Consider the following 16,263-nt stretch of genomic DNA (forward strand, 5'->3'; position numbering starts at 1 on the left):
AATCAGCAGCATTTCTTACATCTTTGCTCATCAGTCCCACCTGGATGTTAAGAGCATCTCCCCTTCACCATCCCCCAAATAGACTGAAGAAGCTCTCACAGCCATAACCACATTTGCGCTCTACAGCAAACCTGTGTGGGTTTGGTGCATGGTGTTAACCCATCTGAAAAATGAGCATGAATTCCAAGGTGCTGCCACAAAAATATGCTGCAAGTCAGACACAAGTCAAGACAGAACCAGTTCACTGCTTCCTGTGCACAAATGGGTGATTTTCACTCTATACCCCACCATTTGTAAATCTCCTAAACAGGACTCAACTCTCCATCACTGAGCTGTCTACAGACCTTCCTGGGCTCAGCAGATTCTTGGAACTTTGACCAAATGGGTGGATAGAGACAGATACCAGGTCTGAGAATGGCCTACTTGGCCACCTGCACCAAACCATCAGGCTCCTTCACACGCCCCAGTTGTGCCTTCTCACAGCACTTTGATCACTTCCCCCATAGCATTTGCCACAGTCTGTTTAAGAAATTGTGTCTGGTTTGCCCATCATGATGATGGGCCTAGCACAGCCCTGCAGGGTGTTCTAGAATTGTTGTCGGATGGATGGAGGTGCCAAGGACGTGGTATCTCGAGTTTTTGCATGTTACTCCTGCAGATTTATTTCTCCAACAGAAGTCTGTGACTGAGCCTGGCACAACTGAGGGATGTCCATCCACAGCCAATGCAAAGGAGGGTATTGTTAAAAAATTAAATTTCATAAACTCTTCCGACAACAAGAAATCAAAACTTGAAGACTGGCCAAGATTTTAGTATATGCGCTCCCAAGCTGACATGTAAAAAGCTGAGCAAACCACCCAGGGAGCCCTGTGCTCCCTTAGATGGCAGCTCTGAGTCACAGGACACTCGCCTGAATCATACCAGCTGATGAGAGGTGGGGACAGGAAGACCCTAAGCTGACCCCAGGGAGAAATGCAACTGTATGTATTCAGCCACTTCCACCAACGCACACCACCCACTCAGAGGGAAGGCTGCAGACACATGCCCGTGGGAGCCACTGGGGCCATGGGCCATGCTACTGACTCATAGGTAGGCCTGCCTTTGCCTTCCACTCCGGCCTCTTTGCCACCTAGCCCTAACAGCTCATCTCTGCAGGTCAGGCCCTGACTGTAGAACTAAGATCATGGCAGTGCCACCCCCTGGTGGCCATATCTGGTGGTGACAGCACCCAGCATTGTCCTGCTAGCGTAAGAACAAGGTCACCCTGGAGCAGCAAGGTCCCTCCACTGGCAGAGTTGGGGTAATGGCCGCCTCTGACAAGGCTCTCCACTTCCACTGGGGCCTACAAAGGCAAGGCTGGCAGCCCTCTCACGCCTCAGCACCAGGCCTTGGGTGGACACACACAGATACAATGTTGGCATGCAGGGCAAACAAGGACCCAGCAAGGGAAGTGCGGGTGCGAGGAAGCTGCAACCGGTTTAACCTCCTCCTTCTTGCAACTAGGGCTCGGGTCTCCTTCACCTCTTTTCTCATTCCACAGAGCAGAGGAGGAGGGAAGGAACTCTGTGGGGAGCGCAGAGAGAGATGTGACAGCCTCCAGTCCAAGTGTCTGATGATAGAAGACAGCCTGGCCCTGTCACCTTTAGGCCACAGCAGTCACCTCTGCCACACGGTCCACAAGGAGAACTCACTGAAGGAAGGCAAGGTGGGAGGAGGCAGGGTCCCTGCAGCCACACCTTTAAAGTAAGGAGGTGGCCAAGGCACAAGGCAGAGGGCAGAAACCAGACTGAATTGCAAGCGGTCATGGGAAGAAGACGGATTTAATGGCATGGGGAGTGGAAGAGCCCAGCAGCCAGCCACACGTACTCCCACCAACCCTCACCCACTTCCCAAGCCATCTCAAAGGGGTACTCTTGGTGCTGGTATGTCACACTGGTGGGACCACCCCTGGGGCAAGGCAGTTGTGCCAGGAGGCCCCCATCTCAGAAAGTGGGTTCCAAAATATCCCCCTTTGTCTTATCTGCCACAGATGGGGGGCAGAAAGTATAGAGGGCTGCTTCTGGCCTCTATCCCTACAGCTGTCCCCACGGCCAGGCAAACAGACATCATGCAAGGGCCTGCCCTCCTCTAGCAGTGAGACTCCAGTTCTGTGAGTCTGAGAAGGGATGTCCTGGGCGTGGCAGGAGTGTGGGTTTCTGCTTGGTTCCGTTGAGGCAGGTCCTCAGCTGGGCACAGGAGCTGGCCGATTCTCTGCAAGGACAGTGGAGGTGTCTGTCATGTGACAGAGTGAGGGCTGTCTGCCAGCATCCCTCATTGCCAGTGTCTGCCTGCCTCCCCATACACAAACCTGCCTCCAGCTGCCAGCCCTATAGCCACACCTGGGTCTTGTTCCTTTCTGAAACTTCCAAGCACCTAATCTGTCCCTCCTTGATACCCAGGTCAGGCTCACTGGCCCCCCTGTACACCAGTTCCTACCATGGCAGACAGACCACCTGTCATCCAGAGGCCTACCTCATCCAATAAGACTCCTACCCCTCTGCCTGATTTCCCTCCTACCTCTTTGAGGGGGCCCTTGAGGGTGCTGAGCTTGTAGAAGCTCCAGGCAGGAATGCAGACCATGGAGGACAAAGCCAGGAGCCAGCCCAGGGCATCGCCCCACCATGGGTAGGTATACTTCTTATTGTAGGTCAGAGGAGTATACTTGATTAAGGAGAACAGAAAGGTGGCCTGGGGGTGAGAGCAGAAGAGAAAGAGGTTAGGGGCAGGCCACCTTCACCCCACAGCTGCCAGGTAGGACTTGCACTCTGAGCTGGATGTGCCTCTGGTTTATCAAGCTAGTCAGCCTCCATGCTCCACCTCATTCTGCTGAAAACCCACACTCCCCAGTAGTATATCTCCAGGGCACAACCCCTTGTCACTGTGGGGTCCCCAAATTCCTGGCCACCTCTACTTATGGTTGGCTCCCAGTTGGGACAGGATCCTATGCCTGCTGGGGGCTTTACGGTGTTCACATTTCCTGCACCAGGAGTTTGTGAGTTTAGTACCTTCAAGTATTGCTAATGCCTACCTTTGCCCTTTCCCACTTATATCCTGCACATAGTGGGGGTTTGGGGGAAGTGCTAACTTGAACAGATAAAGCCAAAGGAAGCAGCACATCATGGTGAAGAGTCAAACTGGAGTCAGGTTTCCTGGGTTAGTCACTTCACGTTTTGAGCTTTTTTCCTCTGTAAAATGAGTATCTTGGTAACACTTGCCCATATTAGTGAGGGTGAAACAGGTCGATACATGTAAAGCATTTTGTGCTGGCACAAATTAGACACTCCATAACTGTCACTGTTATGACTGCCACAGGGATCAGCATTGTTCTGAGCACCCAACACTGGGTGTCTGTCCTGCCTAGGACATCAGACTCGCTGTGCTATTAAGTCAAACTGTCTGACCCCTCTGGACCTCAGTTTATCCCTCTGTGAATTGGAAAAGAAGACTGTCTTGCTGTAGTTTTCCAGGAAAGGGTGAGTGAAAATCTAAGATGATTTTCAACTCCTGGGGAGAAGTCCACTCTAGAGCTAACAACTACCACTCTGCACCCACTGCCATCTATCTGGCTCCCTCCATCTGGCTTTACCCCTCGAGGGCTTCCTTACCATGCACACAGCTGGTGTGAAAAAGAGCCAACAATATTTGATCAGAGGCCATGGCCTGTACCCAATCATGTCTTCAATGTTGTCGTAGAAGCGCCTGGCTCCTGAAGAGAAGAAGGAAAGGGAAGAAAGGACATTTTTTAGCATGTGAAGCATCAGGATGGGGGCCACACAGCCTAGAACATCATGGTTGCCTTCAAATCACTGCTTGGAGAAAGGCTCTTTTCTAGGATTCATTGGTATAATGAATAAGCAGAAGCAGGTAGAACTTGATGTAGAGAGAAGCAATAACTTTCTGATTCGAAAGGTTATTAAAAGCTGGAAAGGTTTGGATAGGACAGGATGTGGGCCCACCTGAGGTGGTCTAGAAGCAGCCATTACGAGTGGGCAGGCAAGACAATTTCTGGAGGGTCCTTTCAATGGTAGCCACTGAGGGGTCTCCAGATTTTTTGAATTGGGTGGGGTGGAGTCCAAGAACAGATGGATGTGAGCTGCAGATGTCTCCTTTTTGAGGGCCCTGGGGTGGAGGAGAGTACTGGGGTCTGGATCTAGGGGAGAAGCCACTCACTCACCATAAACCCAAGCCACACAGAGGGACTCAAAGATGGCCACAAACAGGAGGCACATGCCACTGGCTGCGTAGTAGTCAAAGAGCTGAAACACGTACATGCCGCCCTGCATGAGAGGAGATTATCCAGAGGAAACGGGTAATTTAGTCTCATGTCCCCAGTCTCACACCTTTGGGTCACAGAGCAGAGTTGGTGAGGGTCACAGTGGGACAGGAAATATAAGAGAATGTGGTTGGTAAGCCATACAGCACTGGTCAGACAGAGACAATAACTTTTTCATTATTGTTTTTGGATGGAAGATAGATGAAATCAGACAGCTATTAGATTGCCCGAGAAGATTTAGGAATTGACCCAGTCGTAGGGTGTACTCCTTTGAGGAAGGACTGGGACACTGTCATTGGTACTGTCGTGCTGACAAGCTCCGTTGCCCTTCTCCCTTGAGACATCACACAGCACGCCACCTGTCTCCAGGTCCCTTTCTCTCTTTGAGGCTGTGCCTGGGAAACCGTGAGATCTTGCTAGAGAGACAGCTTTTCCCACTCCAAGTCTTCTCACCCATCCTTTTCATAATCTTCACTTACTATGGAACCAAATTACCCTTCACCCTTCCTCTCTGTTGGGGAATGAACAGGGAGTCCTGGCACCCCAAAGCTGGAATGCCTGCCCTGTGGCCTGGATCCATGGCAGCATGCTCTGCATGGCTCCTCCTCCTCATCGGGTCCCCCCTTCCAGTCTCCTGGACCCTCACCTCTGTGAGCATGACCAGCCCAACAAGGAAGGAGATGACAGACACTGCAAGGATGAGGATCTCCCTCCGGTTCTTTTTGCGGAACAGCCCGGGGTACATGTCCACCAGCGCCGTCACCAGGCTTTCTACGCACACAAACTGGATGAGAGGGCAAAAGAAATGGAGGGAAGGAGAGCTCCCACAATGAGCCCTGTCCGATGCTTAGCTTCTTGCTTCCAGGATTGACCTGCCAGCTCTCCTCTCCAGCTCCCAGAGCTGCTATGCTCCCATGGTTAGCTCTGGATCCTGAAAGCTCCTCTGGGTCCCCAGAAGGGCATCTACTTCTAACAAGTCACCCAGTCTCCAGCTAGTTTAAGGTCTCTTGGGGCGTAAAGCTCAACCTCATGCCCTCTGCTCCCTGACCCCAGCCCCCAACCCACTCATCCCTCAGGGTTTGATGGCCACCTCTTGGTACCTGGCTATCGAGTCCCAGGAGGACCACCATGAAGAAGAAACAGCAGGCCCATAGAGGTGAGAAGGGCAGCATCACCACAGCCCGTGGGTAGGCGATGAAAGCCAGGCCAGGGCCTATGGGGGCCAGAGCAACACAGCCCAGGGCTCTGTGATCCCAGGGCCTCTCAGGATGGGCCGTGGAATAACAGAGATGAAAGAAACTTCACCCCAAAGTTACCATCACCACCACCATCCTGACCCAAAACAAGCCAGCCAAACTCTACTTGGTCCCCAAGTTTCTAAGGCAAGAACAGCACCTAGAGATCTGAGGTATAAATGACTTTGGATGTAAAGGGTTTGGGGCTCAGATCTGTTACCCCAAACTAGCAGTTTCAAACTTAGAATGAGCTCAGGAGCCAGCAGGCAAAACAAATCTGTGATGCTGACCCAGAGTAAAACAAAAGGAAGTGGTAGGGCCTGATGAGAAGGGGAGCAATTGCCCAGCTGAGGGCAATCGTGTTCTGTGTTTACAAAATAGATGGCATCAAAGATGACACTGCTAGGGCCAGATCTGGTCTGGCACCTCCAGTCTCCTAGGTCTATGCCCAAAAATCTTGTCTGTTACCCTACAATGAGTGAACTGGCGTGACTGTTAGACGCACATCCTCTCAAATAGATAAAAGTTCTCAGCTTCCTTTGAAAGTGCTTGGCATACACAGGTCGAGTCTCCCTTATTCAAAATGTTTGGGAGGTTTTCCGATTTGGGAATATTTGTAGACTTTACTAGTTGAACTTCCCTAATCTGAAAATCTAAAATGTTCCACAGTCTGAAACTTTTTGAGCATCACCTCTGATCCTGGCAGCCAAGGGTACAAACCCGGCTCACAGAACCCACTACCCCCTGCCCTTCCTGTCAGCACTCACCTGACTCAGCAACCTCAGAAATGGGCACCCCTTGCTCCTGAGACATGAAGCCCAGGATGGAGAAGATGGCAAACCCAGCCACAAAGCTGGTGCCACTATTGAGGAAGCAGAGTGCAATGCAGTCCCTGTAGGGCACAGATGGGAGAAGGAGACAACAGACCTGGTCAGAAGGGAGCTGCCAAGAGCTCGGGCACCCCAGGGGAGCACGGCCCCTTCACAAAGGCCAGAAGCAGAGTTCCCTGGCAGAAATCAGATGACTGTTCAAAGTGTTCTCCTCCTCTCCTCACCCTCCACTAGTTCAGTCATGGAATAGATCAAGGTGCTCCTGAAAGAATGAGGCTTAAAGGAAGTAAAACACTAACTGAAACATTATCCGCTGTTAAGCAGCCTCCCCTCCCTGCCATCTTGCTATCACACTTCTGGGGACACTACTTCACTGACCTCACTGGCGTGGAGGTGGATAATCCCAAACAACAAATAATTCAAATAATTGAACCTAAATTCAATTTTGAAATGTACAATAGGATTTTTTTTTTTTTTTTTGGCTTAAGATGGAGATTGTGGTGCATGAGTGTAGTCCTAATGCTTGGGACGCTGAGGCAGGAGGATCAGGAGTTCAAGGCCAGCCTGGGCTACAAAGTGAGAACATCTCTAAAAAAATTTATTCATGTATGCTTACATATATAGCATGAATCAGGCAGACAGGAGGGAACACTGAGGAGGTGACATAAACTGAAGAGGGCCCTATGGGAGGTGTGCAAAAGGGTAAGGATTTAAGGTTAGCTGGAGCAGAGTTCGCAAGGCTCAGCCACCACCGCATAACATTATTCTCATTAAGCTCATCATTACTTCTCAGGCATGCTTGCCTAGCACTCCTGAGCCCAGGAACTCTAAATTAGCCAGCAGGGGCTGGGTGCCTCCTGTGGTCTCCCAGCCAACCACGACTATTCCACTTTTTCAGAAGCAATCCCTGTGCCCATACTGCTCCTTTAACCTCCTAGTAACTCTAAGGTATTGGGAGGTGAAGGTCAGGTGGGGCAGGTACATGGGCTGGTACAGCTCACTCTGGTCTAGCATGGCTGGAGGGGCAGGAGAAGTACAGGAAAGGAGCTCAGGCCCACTTCCCCAGTCACCTGTAGCAGTTGTTGTGATATCTGTTGTAGCTGCCCAGAGCTGTGAGGCACCCTAGACAGATGGCGAAGGAGAAGAAGATCTGGGTGCCTGCGTCCATCCACACCTACAAAGGGAAAAGGAGAGAGCTGAACTCCAGGAAAGCCAGACCATCTGGGTCTCCACAGAATAAACAGGCATGAACCAGGCCCTGACTAGGGATGGTGAGAGACCTGTTTTCAACTGGTGTAGGAACCCCCTGTGCCTCACACTAACCCAGTGACTCTCCTCTCTGGGCCCCAAATGGAGTTTCTTGAGCACCACCAGGATGGAACAGGCACTAAGCATTTAAAGAAAAAGACTAGGGGAGCCACAGTGGAGGGTATGGGAGGGTGGGACGGTGCTCTAGAGCAAAGCTAGATCTGGTGTCAAGGGTCTGACCATGGAAACAAGGCCCTGGGTTCTGCCCCACTTTCTCCTATCCCAGGTCTCATGGCAGTGTGACCCGTGGGAAAGGAATCTCAAGGGATGGGGACCTTAATATCAGGGCCATCTTGAGCATGTAGCTTTGCTCCTCGTTTCTCAAAACCTTCTGTCTGGAAAACAGAGAGAGCAGTCCTCCACTCATAACAAGTCCAGAGGTTGAACAGAAATGCATGTGGAGCAAGGGGGAAATAGCTTGCTAACCAAACCTAAGTGTGGGTGTCACTGTTATCTCAGCTGGCTGACTCAGCCTGTTCCTGTTGTGATTTAGATCTTACAGCTAGAATAACATCACGGAGAGAGAGAACATCAAAGCAGTAGGATGAGGCAGAGCGGCAGGAGGTGGGTCCTGTGGCTATAGATCCTCCCCAGGCAGTCCTGCCTTGAGAGAGTGAGCACCACAAGGGAGCACCAAGCTGTGGATGCAGACATGGCCAACACATGTGTGCTCGTACGCCCATGCTCCTAACAGAAAGGGCACCTGACAACACCATTTATGTCTTCTGCCTAGCTTCACCCCAGGAGCCCCTAAACAAGCCTCTGCTTTGCATATACCTGCTGTTGCCTACCACCATTTCCTTCCAGTAAAGCAGTTTCCAATTCCTACACACACCAAAGCTCTTCAGACCCTTCCTGCTTCTCTCTTCCCCCTTAACCCTCCTACCCTTTCCTCTCTCACCCACTCAACCCTACGCAAGTGCCCTACACTGTAGGGCCTGGAGGGAGGACCTCTGGGCCCACCTACCATCTCAGAATCACACTGACTCTTCAGCCAGCATCCCCATTGACACACCGAATCTCAAAGCGTGAAGGAGAACCCAGAACCTATAGCTTCAAAGCTTCCTGGTGATCCTAATGTACAGCCCGATGTGGGGTTCTTGCCTTGTAGCCCCTGAGAACTGGCATCTGGAATCCATTCAGATACCCTTCCTCTTGCTATACTTCCCTTTCTGCAGGCATGGGGACCTAGCAAGGAGAGATGGTGGAGGCAAGGGGAGATTGTCACCAGTCTTCAGTTCCCTCTGCTCACTGGGAATCCTGAGTGCTCCCTGAGGAGGAGTGGCCACCAGGAAAAAGGGTCAGCCGCAAGAAGCACAGAGGAGGATGTGGAGGGGCCAGGGCTATTGAGAGAATAGCATCAAAGTCAGAGAAACCAAGAAGAAAGACTGTTTCAACCTTGAGGAAAACTGTAATGGGTTAAAGGGAGAGGGTTTTATGTCAGAAGCTACAGAAGGAAGGGGAGGGATGAAAGGTAGTCCAGCTCCTTGGAGATTTTCCCACATCCTCTGCTCTCCTAAGACTGCCCCCAGTCATTTCAGGACAACTCAGTGACCTTTGGCACTGTCTGGCTCATTCCTGCCTACTCCGTAGGTTCTTGGCAACTTCAAGAGTGGGACCTTGTAGCAAAAGCCCCTGGTAAAGAAGGGATTTTCCAGAAGAGGGAGATGGGAGGTGCTCAGCTCCTGCCCCCTTCCCAGTGCTACCCACCCTGAGGCCAGGCATTCTCTCCAAAATAGGTCATCCAGGCTTGTGGCCTTGCAGCCTCCAGGCCTCTGCTAAGGATGCTTGCCTCATGCTTAACAGTGCACAGAGTACAAATTGGCACTAGTTACAAGGGCACTACCCAGTGCCCACAGAGACACTCTCTGACTGCCCACATGCAGGCAGGGGCTCTGTCTTGTAACATTGAGTATTTGTGAACTTGGGCTTGGGAAGAAATCATAGGAGCAGTCGTGACTTGGCTGTTTACCTCACCCAGCAGGAACCGAGGGTAGAAGTCTGGAGGAGAGGTTACCAAAAACAGAGGAACATGCCGCAGGAGGATGAGAGTTCAGAGTTCAGGGGTCCCATGTGGTGCCTTTGACAAAACCCCTCACTGGGAGCTTGGCAGGCCTGCTATCTACACAGCATGGCCTGACAAGCCTGCTGAGCGGGGCAGATTGGAGGACGGTAGAATGGGGTCAGAGGAAGCTGAAGGAACACTGGGAAAGCTGTTCTGTTCCCCACCACAGGCGACTCACTCCCTGCTCATCCCAGGAGCCTTGGATTCCAGAACAAAACGCTGAAGTGTTTTTGGTTGGAGCAAAAGACTGACCAAGAAATAACAAGTATGAAAAGCACTTGGTGGAATGTGGGTAAAAAGAGGTCTTTTGGTAGAAAAAGAAAGACCTTTAACAGGTCTAGAAAAGATGTTTTCAACTTTGTGTCCCACCCCCAGGATTACGAACATCTATCTAATTCTTAGAAGTGTGTAATGGAAAAGCATGGTCAAACTGACCTGGGCTCAATTCCTCACTATTTATTACTGGCAGTTTGATCTGAGGCAAGTCACTCAACCACTCCGAACCTCTCTTTTCTCATCATAAAAATGGGTATACAAACAATGTATGCAAAGTGCCTAACACATAAATAAATATTAGTTTTCCATCCCACCCTCTCAAATAATAAAAAAAGCAGCCCTAAAACTCTCAAACAAGTCATAGGATTTGGAAAAGCTCTGTCTTGAAGGCTAAAGACCACAGACTCCAAAAGACTGCTCAGGATGAAGTCCAGCTTCCCCACATGGTCCTGACAAGTCTCTTCGGTTTTCTAAGCTTCTGATTTCATCTGTAAAATGAGGCTAATGCCTGACTCAGAGTTAGTGTGAAGATTAAACCATGTCAAGCACTCAATCAATAAGCACATCATACATGTGAGCTCATGCTTCTGTTCTTTGTTGCTATCATTTTAAAAAGCAACTCACAGGCTGGAGGTGTGGCTGAATCAGCAGAGTACCCACCTAGCAAGAGCCAAGATCTGAGTTCAAACCCCAGTACCACTAGAAAAAAAAAAAGCAACTCACCTTTCAGTGATAATGAGATGACATTGATTTCAATGTACTCTACTAAAATTATACAAAGTCTGACACATGGTTTCAACTCCCTACTCCTTCATTAGAATTGCTTAAAAGATGGGGCTTTAAAAGATTTAGCAAGGCTCTTTGGACATCCTGCTCACAGTCCCCTGCCTGGTCCATCTATCAAAATTCAATAGAACTCAAGAGGTTAGGATGAGAGAAAGAGGCAAAGAGACAAGAGGACTGAATGAAGCAGATGCTGCAACTGTAGGCAGAACCCTACATTCCAAGGAGCCAGTCCCTAGTGTGAGCCCTGGAGTCCAGGAAAGGCAACAACCTGCCCATGATACAGCAAGCCTGGCAAAAGAAAGGTGGCAAAGAAAGATGAACTCCACATTGTCTCTGCCTGGCTCCCAGCCCCCAGCCTCAGTGCTTGGCAGAGAGAGCTGTCTTTGGTCTTTGTGTTGGCTCACAGGGATTTTGCACCTTTCTCAAGTGCCAGGCAAATACCAGTTGGAATTATCACACTTCCCAGGGAATGCCAACTAGATTCAATTAGGGCTCTGGCAGGGGCATCCCACCCTGCAGGTGCTGCTCCATTCACTGATGACAAAGACCCAGCTTCAGCGTGAGGCCAGAATCAGGCTGCTCTTCAAACAGCTCCCTCCCCATAGCCTCAAAGCACTTGGAAGATGAGCGCCCTGTGCAGCCTACAGCTGGCTGGGCTCGAAAAGATGTGTGGCTTGCTCCTGCAGTGACCCAGCCACAGAGTCATGGCCTGAGAGTGAAGGCTACCTAGTCCAGGTTCATGTCAGCTGGAAGAGATTTTGTACCAAACATTGCACCTACAACAGACCTGGCACATAACAGATGCTCAACTCATTTATTTATTTATTTATTTATTTAAATTTATTTGTTTTCAACCCATTTTCTTGCTGGATGAATGGAGTGGGAGAGAAACAAAGATGACCAGAGAAGAAAACCTTGTTTTCAGTTGGAGGTCGCAATATATATGGTATTGCTACCATTCGGACCTGGTTCCAGTCTGCAGGTGTGACAATAGGAAAACAATTTTGGCATTACTGGGATGTGAACTCAGGGTCATGCACTTGCCAGGCAGGTGCTCTACCATTTCTTGAGCCAGTCCTTTTGTTTTGACTTTGTTTTTCAGATAGGGTCTTGTGATAACTCTCCTGCCGCAGGGGGAGGGGGAGGGGGAGGGGGAGGGGGTTGACCTGAATTCTCCTACCTCTGCCTTCCAGCCACAGATGAGGACCACAATGCCCAGCTTGCTTGCTGAAATGCAATGTTGCTCAGGCTGACCTCAAACTTTGACCCTCCTATCTCTGCCTCGGGAGTAGTTTATTTTTTTATTTTTTTTTTTTGAGACAGGGTTACACTACCTTTGTCCTGGTTGGCCTCAATTCAAGATCCTCCTGCCTCTACCTCTCAAGTAGCTGGGATTACAGGCTCACATCACCATGCCTGTACTAGGCCTCGATTTCTTTATCTGTAAAATGGGGATAGCTCACTTATCTACCAGGAAGATTTGCCAAAACAGTGTCTGCAAACCTCCTAAGAGTGCCAGAGACATAGTAAGCCTTCACCAGTTGTTAGCTATAAATAGCTGATCAGGGCAAAGCCACAAATACTTCCGTCTTCTTTTTCTCTTTCAGTCTCCCCATTGACCACATCCCTGTCCTCTCAACCTGCAAGCAAAGGTGAGTTTTTACCACTGATCCACAACTCCAGAACTACTAAGGGTTCCCTCTTGCATGGTAGATCCAAGCCAGACTCTTTGCCTGGCTTTCAAAGGCTTCCCACACTGCCTCCTTACTACCTACCCTGCATCGCAGCACTTTGGTTGCAGATAAGCTGAAGGGCTTCTCCCTAGAGAAGTTCTTACTAGTGCAATGAGGAGGCAGCACTGGCTGATCTCTGGCTGTACCATTTAGCTCCACACGCTGACTGCAGTCATGGTGCCATATGTGTCAGGGAGGCAATAACAATCTGCGTGATTGTCTCTGTGATGTGTCAGAAAGGGAGAGGGAAAAGATAAGCTCATGTCCCACAGGAATCATGGAAAGACACCCGGACCAAAGCCATGCCAGTCTGTGGGGAAGTCTCTAAGCAGGGCTGGCCTGGCTGCCTCTAGGAGTCATGATAGACCCAGGAGAAGTTAAGGCTGAAAGCTCACAAGTCTGAAAGGGAAAGCCAAGAAAGGAAAGAGATTTGGTCCACATCTTGCCCAGGGGGAGCTGTTGCCTGGGAAGGAATTCTGGAGCCCTGTCCCCATGCAACTTCAGAGCCAGTGCTGGTGCCTGGCGCCTGGCTGGTTTACATGTTTGGAAGGCCCTCCAAAGCACTGGTAGCAGCTCCCTTTGAGTCTCCTGGGGGGATCCTTGCACGGACACAGAGCGCCTCTAACAACTAAGAGGAGCATCTCCGAATAGTGCACATGCTCCCCTCTGAGCCAAAAATGCAGAGGCATGGGGCAAAACTGGGTAAGACAGTCTCAGAGCTCTGGGGTGGCACTTACCCACACTCCCAGAGGCTTTGCCAGCTTTCAAAATGGCTGCCAAAGAGGAGAAAAGAAGATACCTTTAAGAGTCAGGGGCTTCTTACCCAGGCCTCTCTACATACACCTTCCAATCTGCAAGCAGCACTGCCCCCTCCCTGGGCCCTAATGAAGCTGCCAGTAGCAGAGGGAGTGTGGACACTGAAGGAAGAGCGGGAGGGGAGAAAAAGAGACCAGAGACAGGAAATTTAACACCAGTCCAGCTGGTGCAAGGAGGGGCAGGGAGCCGGGGGCCCAGAGAGGGGTCATGTGGCCAGCGAGAGGGCATCAGAGGGCAGAGGGAGTGGTGGACTGAAGGCAAGAAATAGAGAGAAAGCTTAGAAGGAAACGGAAAAAAAAAAAGACAGGTTGAGAAAAATATGTAGATGGAAGGGCAAAGGACACAGCCCACCGCAGTAAGGGCATTTAGTGACATATTTCTGGTCCCTGAGAAATGTCACAAGGGCCTCAGGCTCCCTGGGTTCTCTGGCAGCTGTGGACCAAGACGGGACAGGGTCAGACACCTTATGACCACAAGCAGCTGCTAACAGATGTCTGCAGGAAGAAGGGAGCACCACCACCATCATAGTTGCCCTGGAGAGGGGCCAGGATCAGGGACCTCCCTGATCCTGTGCTTCCAGGGCACAGGGAAGCCTACAGTTCAAGCACCTCCAGAGCCAGGCTTCTTACCTGGGGATCCCACAGACGTGTGAGGTTGGGGTACAGGTAAAATTGAATTCCTTGGGCTGCCCCAGGCAGAGTCACTCCTCGAATTAACAGGACCACCAGCATGAGGTAAGGGAATGTGGCTGTAAAGTACACCACCTGGTCAAGGACAGACAAGGGACAAGGTACAAGTGAGTTAGGAAGGAGGGGCAGGAGGCAGGAGATAGCAGCTCCCACCCCACAAAACTCAGGGGAGTTCCTCTCCTGATGCTCCCTTTCAGCCCTGCAGCTGTTCAGTTCCATCTCCTGATGTCTTGGGCCACAATTTCCCTCTCCCTCCTTCCAGTTTAAAGCACTTGCCCTCCTCATACATATTCAGTAAATATTTGTAGAGTGACTGAATGATCTTAAGGATTCTCCAACAAGAGTGCTTAGCATTATTGTGACAAGGCTTCTCAGGTATGAAAAAATCTGTAACACATGATCCCTTCCTCATAAGCATTTAGGAGCTTAGCACAACCAGGCAGCCAGATTAGGAAGAAAGCCTTGTTCAAGACCTCTAGGGCAGAAATCCAGAAGAACTCAGGACACCCTCTAACACCTCACACCATCTAGGGCAAAAAGACCCCAAAAGTTTCAAGTTGGTTGAGAATCATTTTGAGGTGAACAGTCTAGGCTTTATCCACAGAACTGTTATATGAAACAGGGAGCTATGCCCAGTTTGCAAAGTGTTCACACACGTGGTAGATTCCAAGATCAAATTCCTCTGGAGGTGTCCTTCCTGCCTTTCTCTCTCCCATTTCATCTTCCAGAGGGACTGGGATTACATCCAAGAGAGGCACAGAATCAAGGGAGGGAGCCACATGAAATCTTTCTTTCCCAACCTCCCTAGGACAACCAAGGGGACTCCTGGGTGACGGCCTCCAATGAGGGCAAGTCATCCTGGGATGGGAGGGGGCAGGAGCTCTCTAACACATACCTTGCCTGTGGACTTGACTCCCTTCCAGATGCAGAAGTAGCAGATGACCCAGGCAAGCAGGAGGCATAAAACCAGCTCCCAGCGCAGAGCCCCCAAATGCTGGATGCCATCAGAGATCTTCAGGACCCGCCTCCTAGGAGAGAGGGGTAAACCTGGCTCCATTTTCCTTGCCAGCCTCAGGTCTTTCTTTTCTTTGCTTTCCTCTTTCTTTTTAGTTTTGCTGTGCTGGGAATTGAACCCAGAGCCTTGAACGTGCTAGGGAAATGCTCTTCCACTGAGCCATTCTTACAACTCTGAAGGCACAGGTCTCAGGCAGTAGAGCCATGCCTGTGACTCTCATCTTAAGACTTGTCAGCTCTTTTCACTGGGATTTTTGAGGCTCTTGTTTTCCCAGAGATGGAAGTAGATATAAAGGGTGGCAAATAAGTTTGCTCTGAGTGCTAATTTAACACGGAGAAGGAGAAGCAAACATATATTTTCTGAACCAGGGTTGTAGAGTATTTTGATATCATTAGTCAGGCCTTGGGTGAATATCAATATTTGAGAGACAGATTGAATAAGAGGCATCACACACATAGCCAAAGAGAAGAGGGTGGACAGGAGTGTGAAGACAGGTATATGCACTTCTTTTTTTTTTTTTTTTTTTTTGGTATTGGGGCTTGAACTCAGTGTCTACACCTTGAACCACTCCAGCAGCCCACTTTTTGTGAAGGTTTTTTTTTTTTTTAATCGAGATAGGGTCTAGCAAACAATTTGTCCAGGCTGGCTTCGAACCTCAATCCTCCTGATCTCTGCCTCTTGAATTGCTAGGATTACAGGCGTGAGCTATCGGCACCCGGCTACGTGTATACACTCTTTAACATGAGAAGAACTAAGACGATCTCGTCTCTGAAACCAGTCCTGCATTAACCACAACAAAGCCACCACAGAAACAAGTGACAGGGCCAGGAAAGAAGGAAACACAATCCTCCCCTTGCTGTCCATCGAAAACTCTGCCCCACACCCTGCTTCGGAACACAAGGCCCACATTCAGAGGGGAAATGGCCTCACTTACTCCCAGAACTCGATGACAGGGGAAGTGGCATTCTCAGAGGTCACGTTCAGGGAGCCATTGGTCTTCTGGAACTCCACACAGTTCTCTACCCCAGGAATCCCAGGGAAGAAAGAAAGAGAGATGGTCAGCCAACATTTGGCATGACTAGATAGAATGGGTGGGGTCGTGGGAGAACAGAAGTAAGGAATCCTGAAAGAGCTGGGCTGGAGTTCTGTGCAAAGCTTCCTCAGCCATGTGATGACCTCAAGTGAGCCCACCTCATCT

At 50.1% G+C, this 16,263-nt stretch overlaps 1 protein-coding gene across 4 annotated transcripts in view; it reads right to left on the reverse strand.

The window, feature by feature from the left end:
- Slc6a13 (solute carrier family 6 member 13) overlaps positions 1–16,263 on the reverse strand; it is a 43,509-nt gene continuing 27,246 nt past the window's right edge. For 2 of the 4 annotated variants that reach the window (XM_074076326.1, XM_074076327.1), the window contains exons 5-15: positions 16,000–16,084; positions 14,946–15,078; positions 13,991–14,125; positions 7,448–7,551; positions 6,315–6,439; positions 5,413–5,525; positions 4,959–5,096; positions 4,214–4,316; positions 3,645–3,745; positions 2,557–2,727; positions 4–2,250 (exon numbers count right to left, since the gene is read on the reverse strand). In XM_074076326.1, coding sequence (XP_073932427.1) covers positions 2,128–2,250; positions 2,557–2,727; positions 3,645–3,745; positions 4,214–4,316; positions 4,959–5,096; positions 5,413–5,525; positions 6,315–6,439; positions 7,448–7,551; positions 13,991–14,125; positions 14,946–15,078; positions 16,000–16,084 — 1,331 coding nt within the window. In that variant the 3' untranslated portion in view covers positions 4–2,127. Of the gene's footprint in view, positions 2,251–2,556; positions 2,728–3,644; positions 3,746–3,995; positions 4,159–4,213; positions 4,317–4,958; positions 5,097–5,412; positions 5,526–6,314; positions 6,440–7,447; positions 7,552–13,990; positions 14,126–14,945; positions 15,079–15,999; positions 16,085–16,263 lie in introns of those variants that run through there. The other 2 variants (XM_074076329.1, XR_012448918.1) reach the window with 2 other exon arrangements.

The sequence above is a fragment of the Castor canadensis genome, chromosome 6 (assembly GCF_047511655.1).
Source record: "Castor canadensis chromosome 6, mCasCan1.hap1v2, whole genome shotgun sequence".
Lineage (NCBI taxonomy): Eukaryota > Metazoa > Chordata > Mammalia > Rodentia > Castoridae > Castor > Castor canadensis.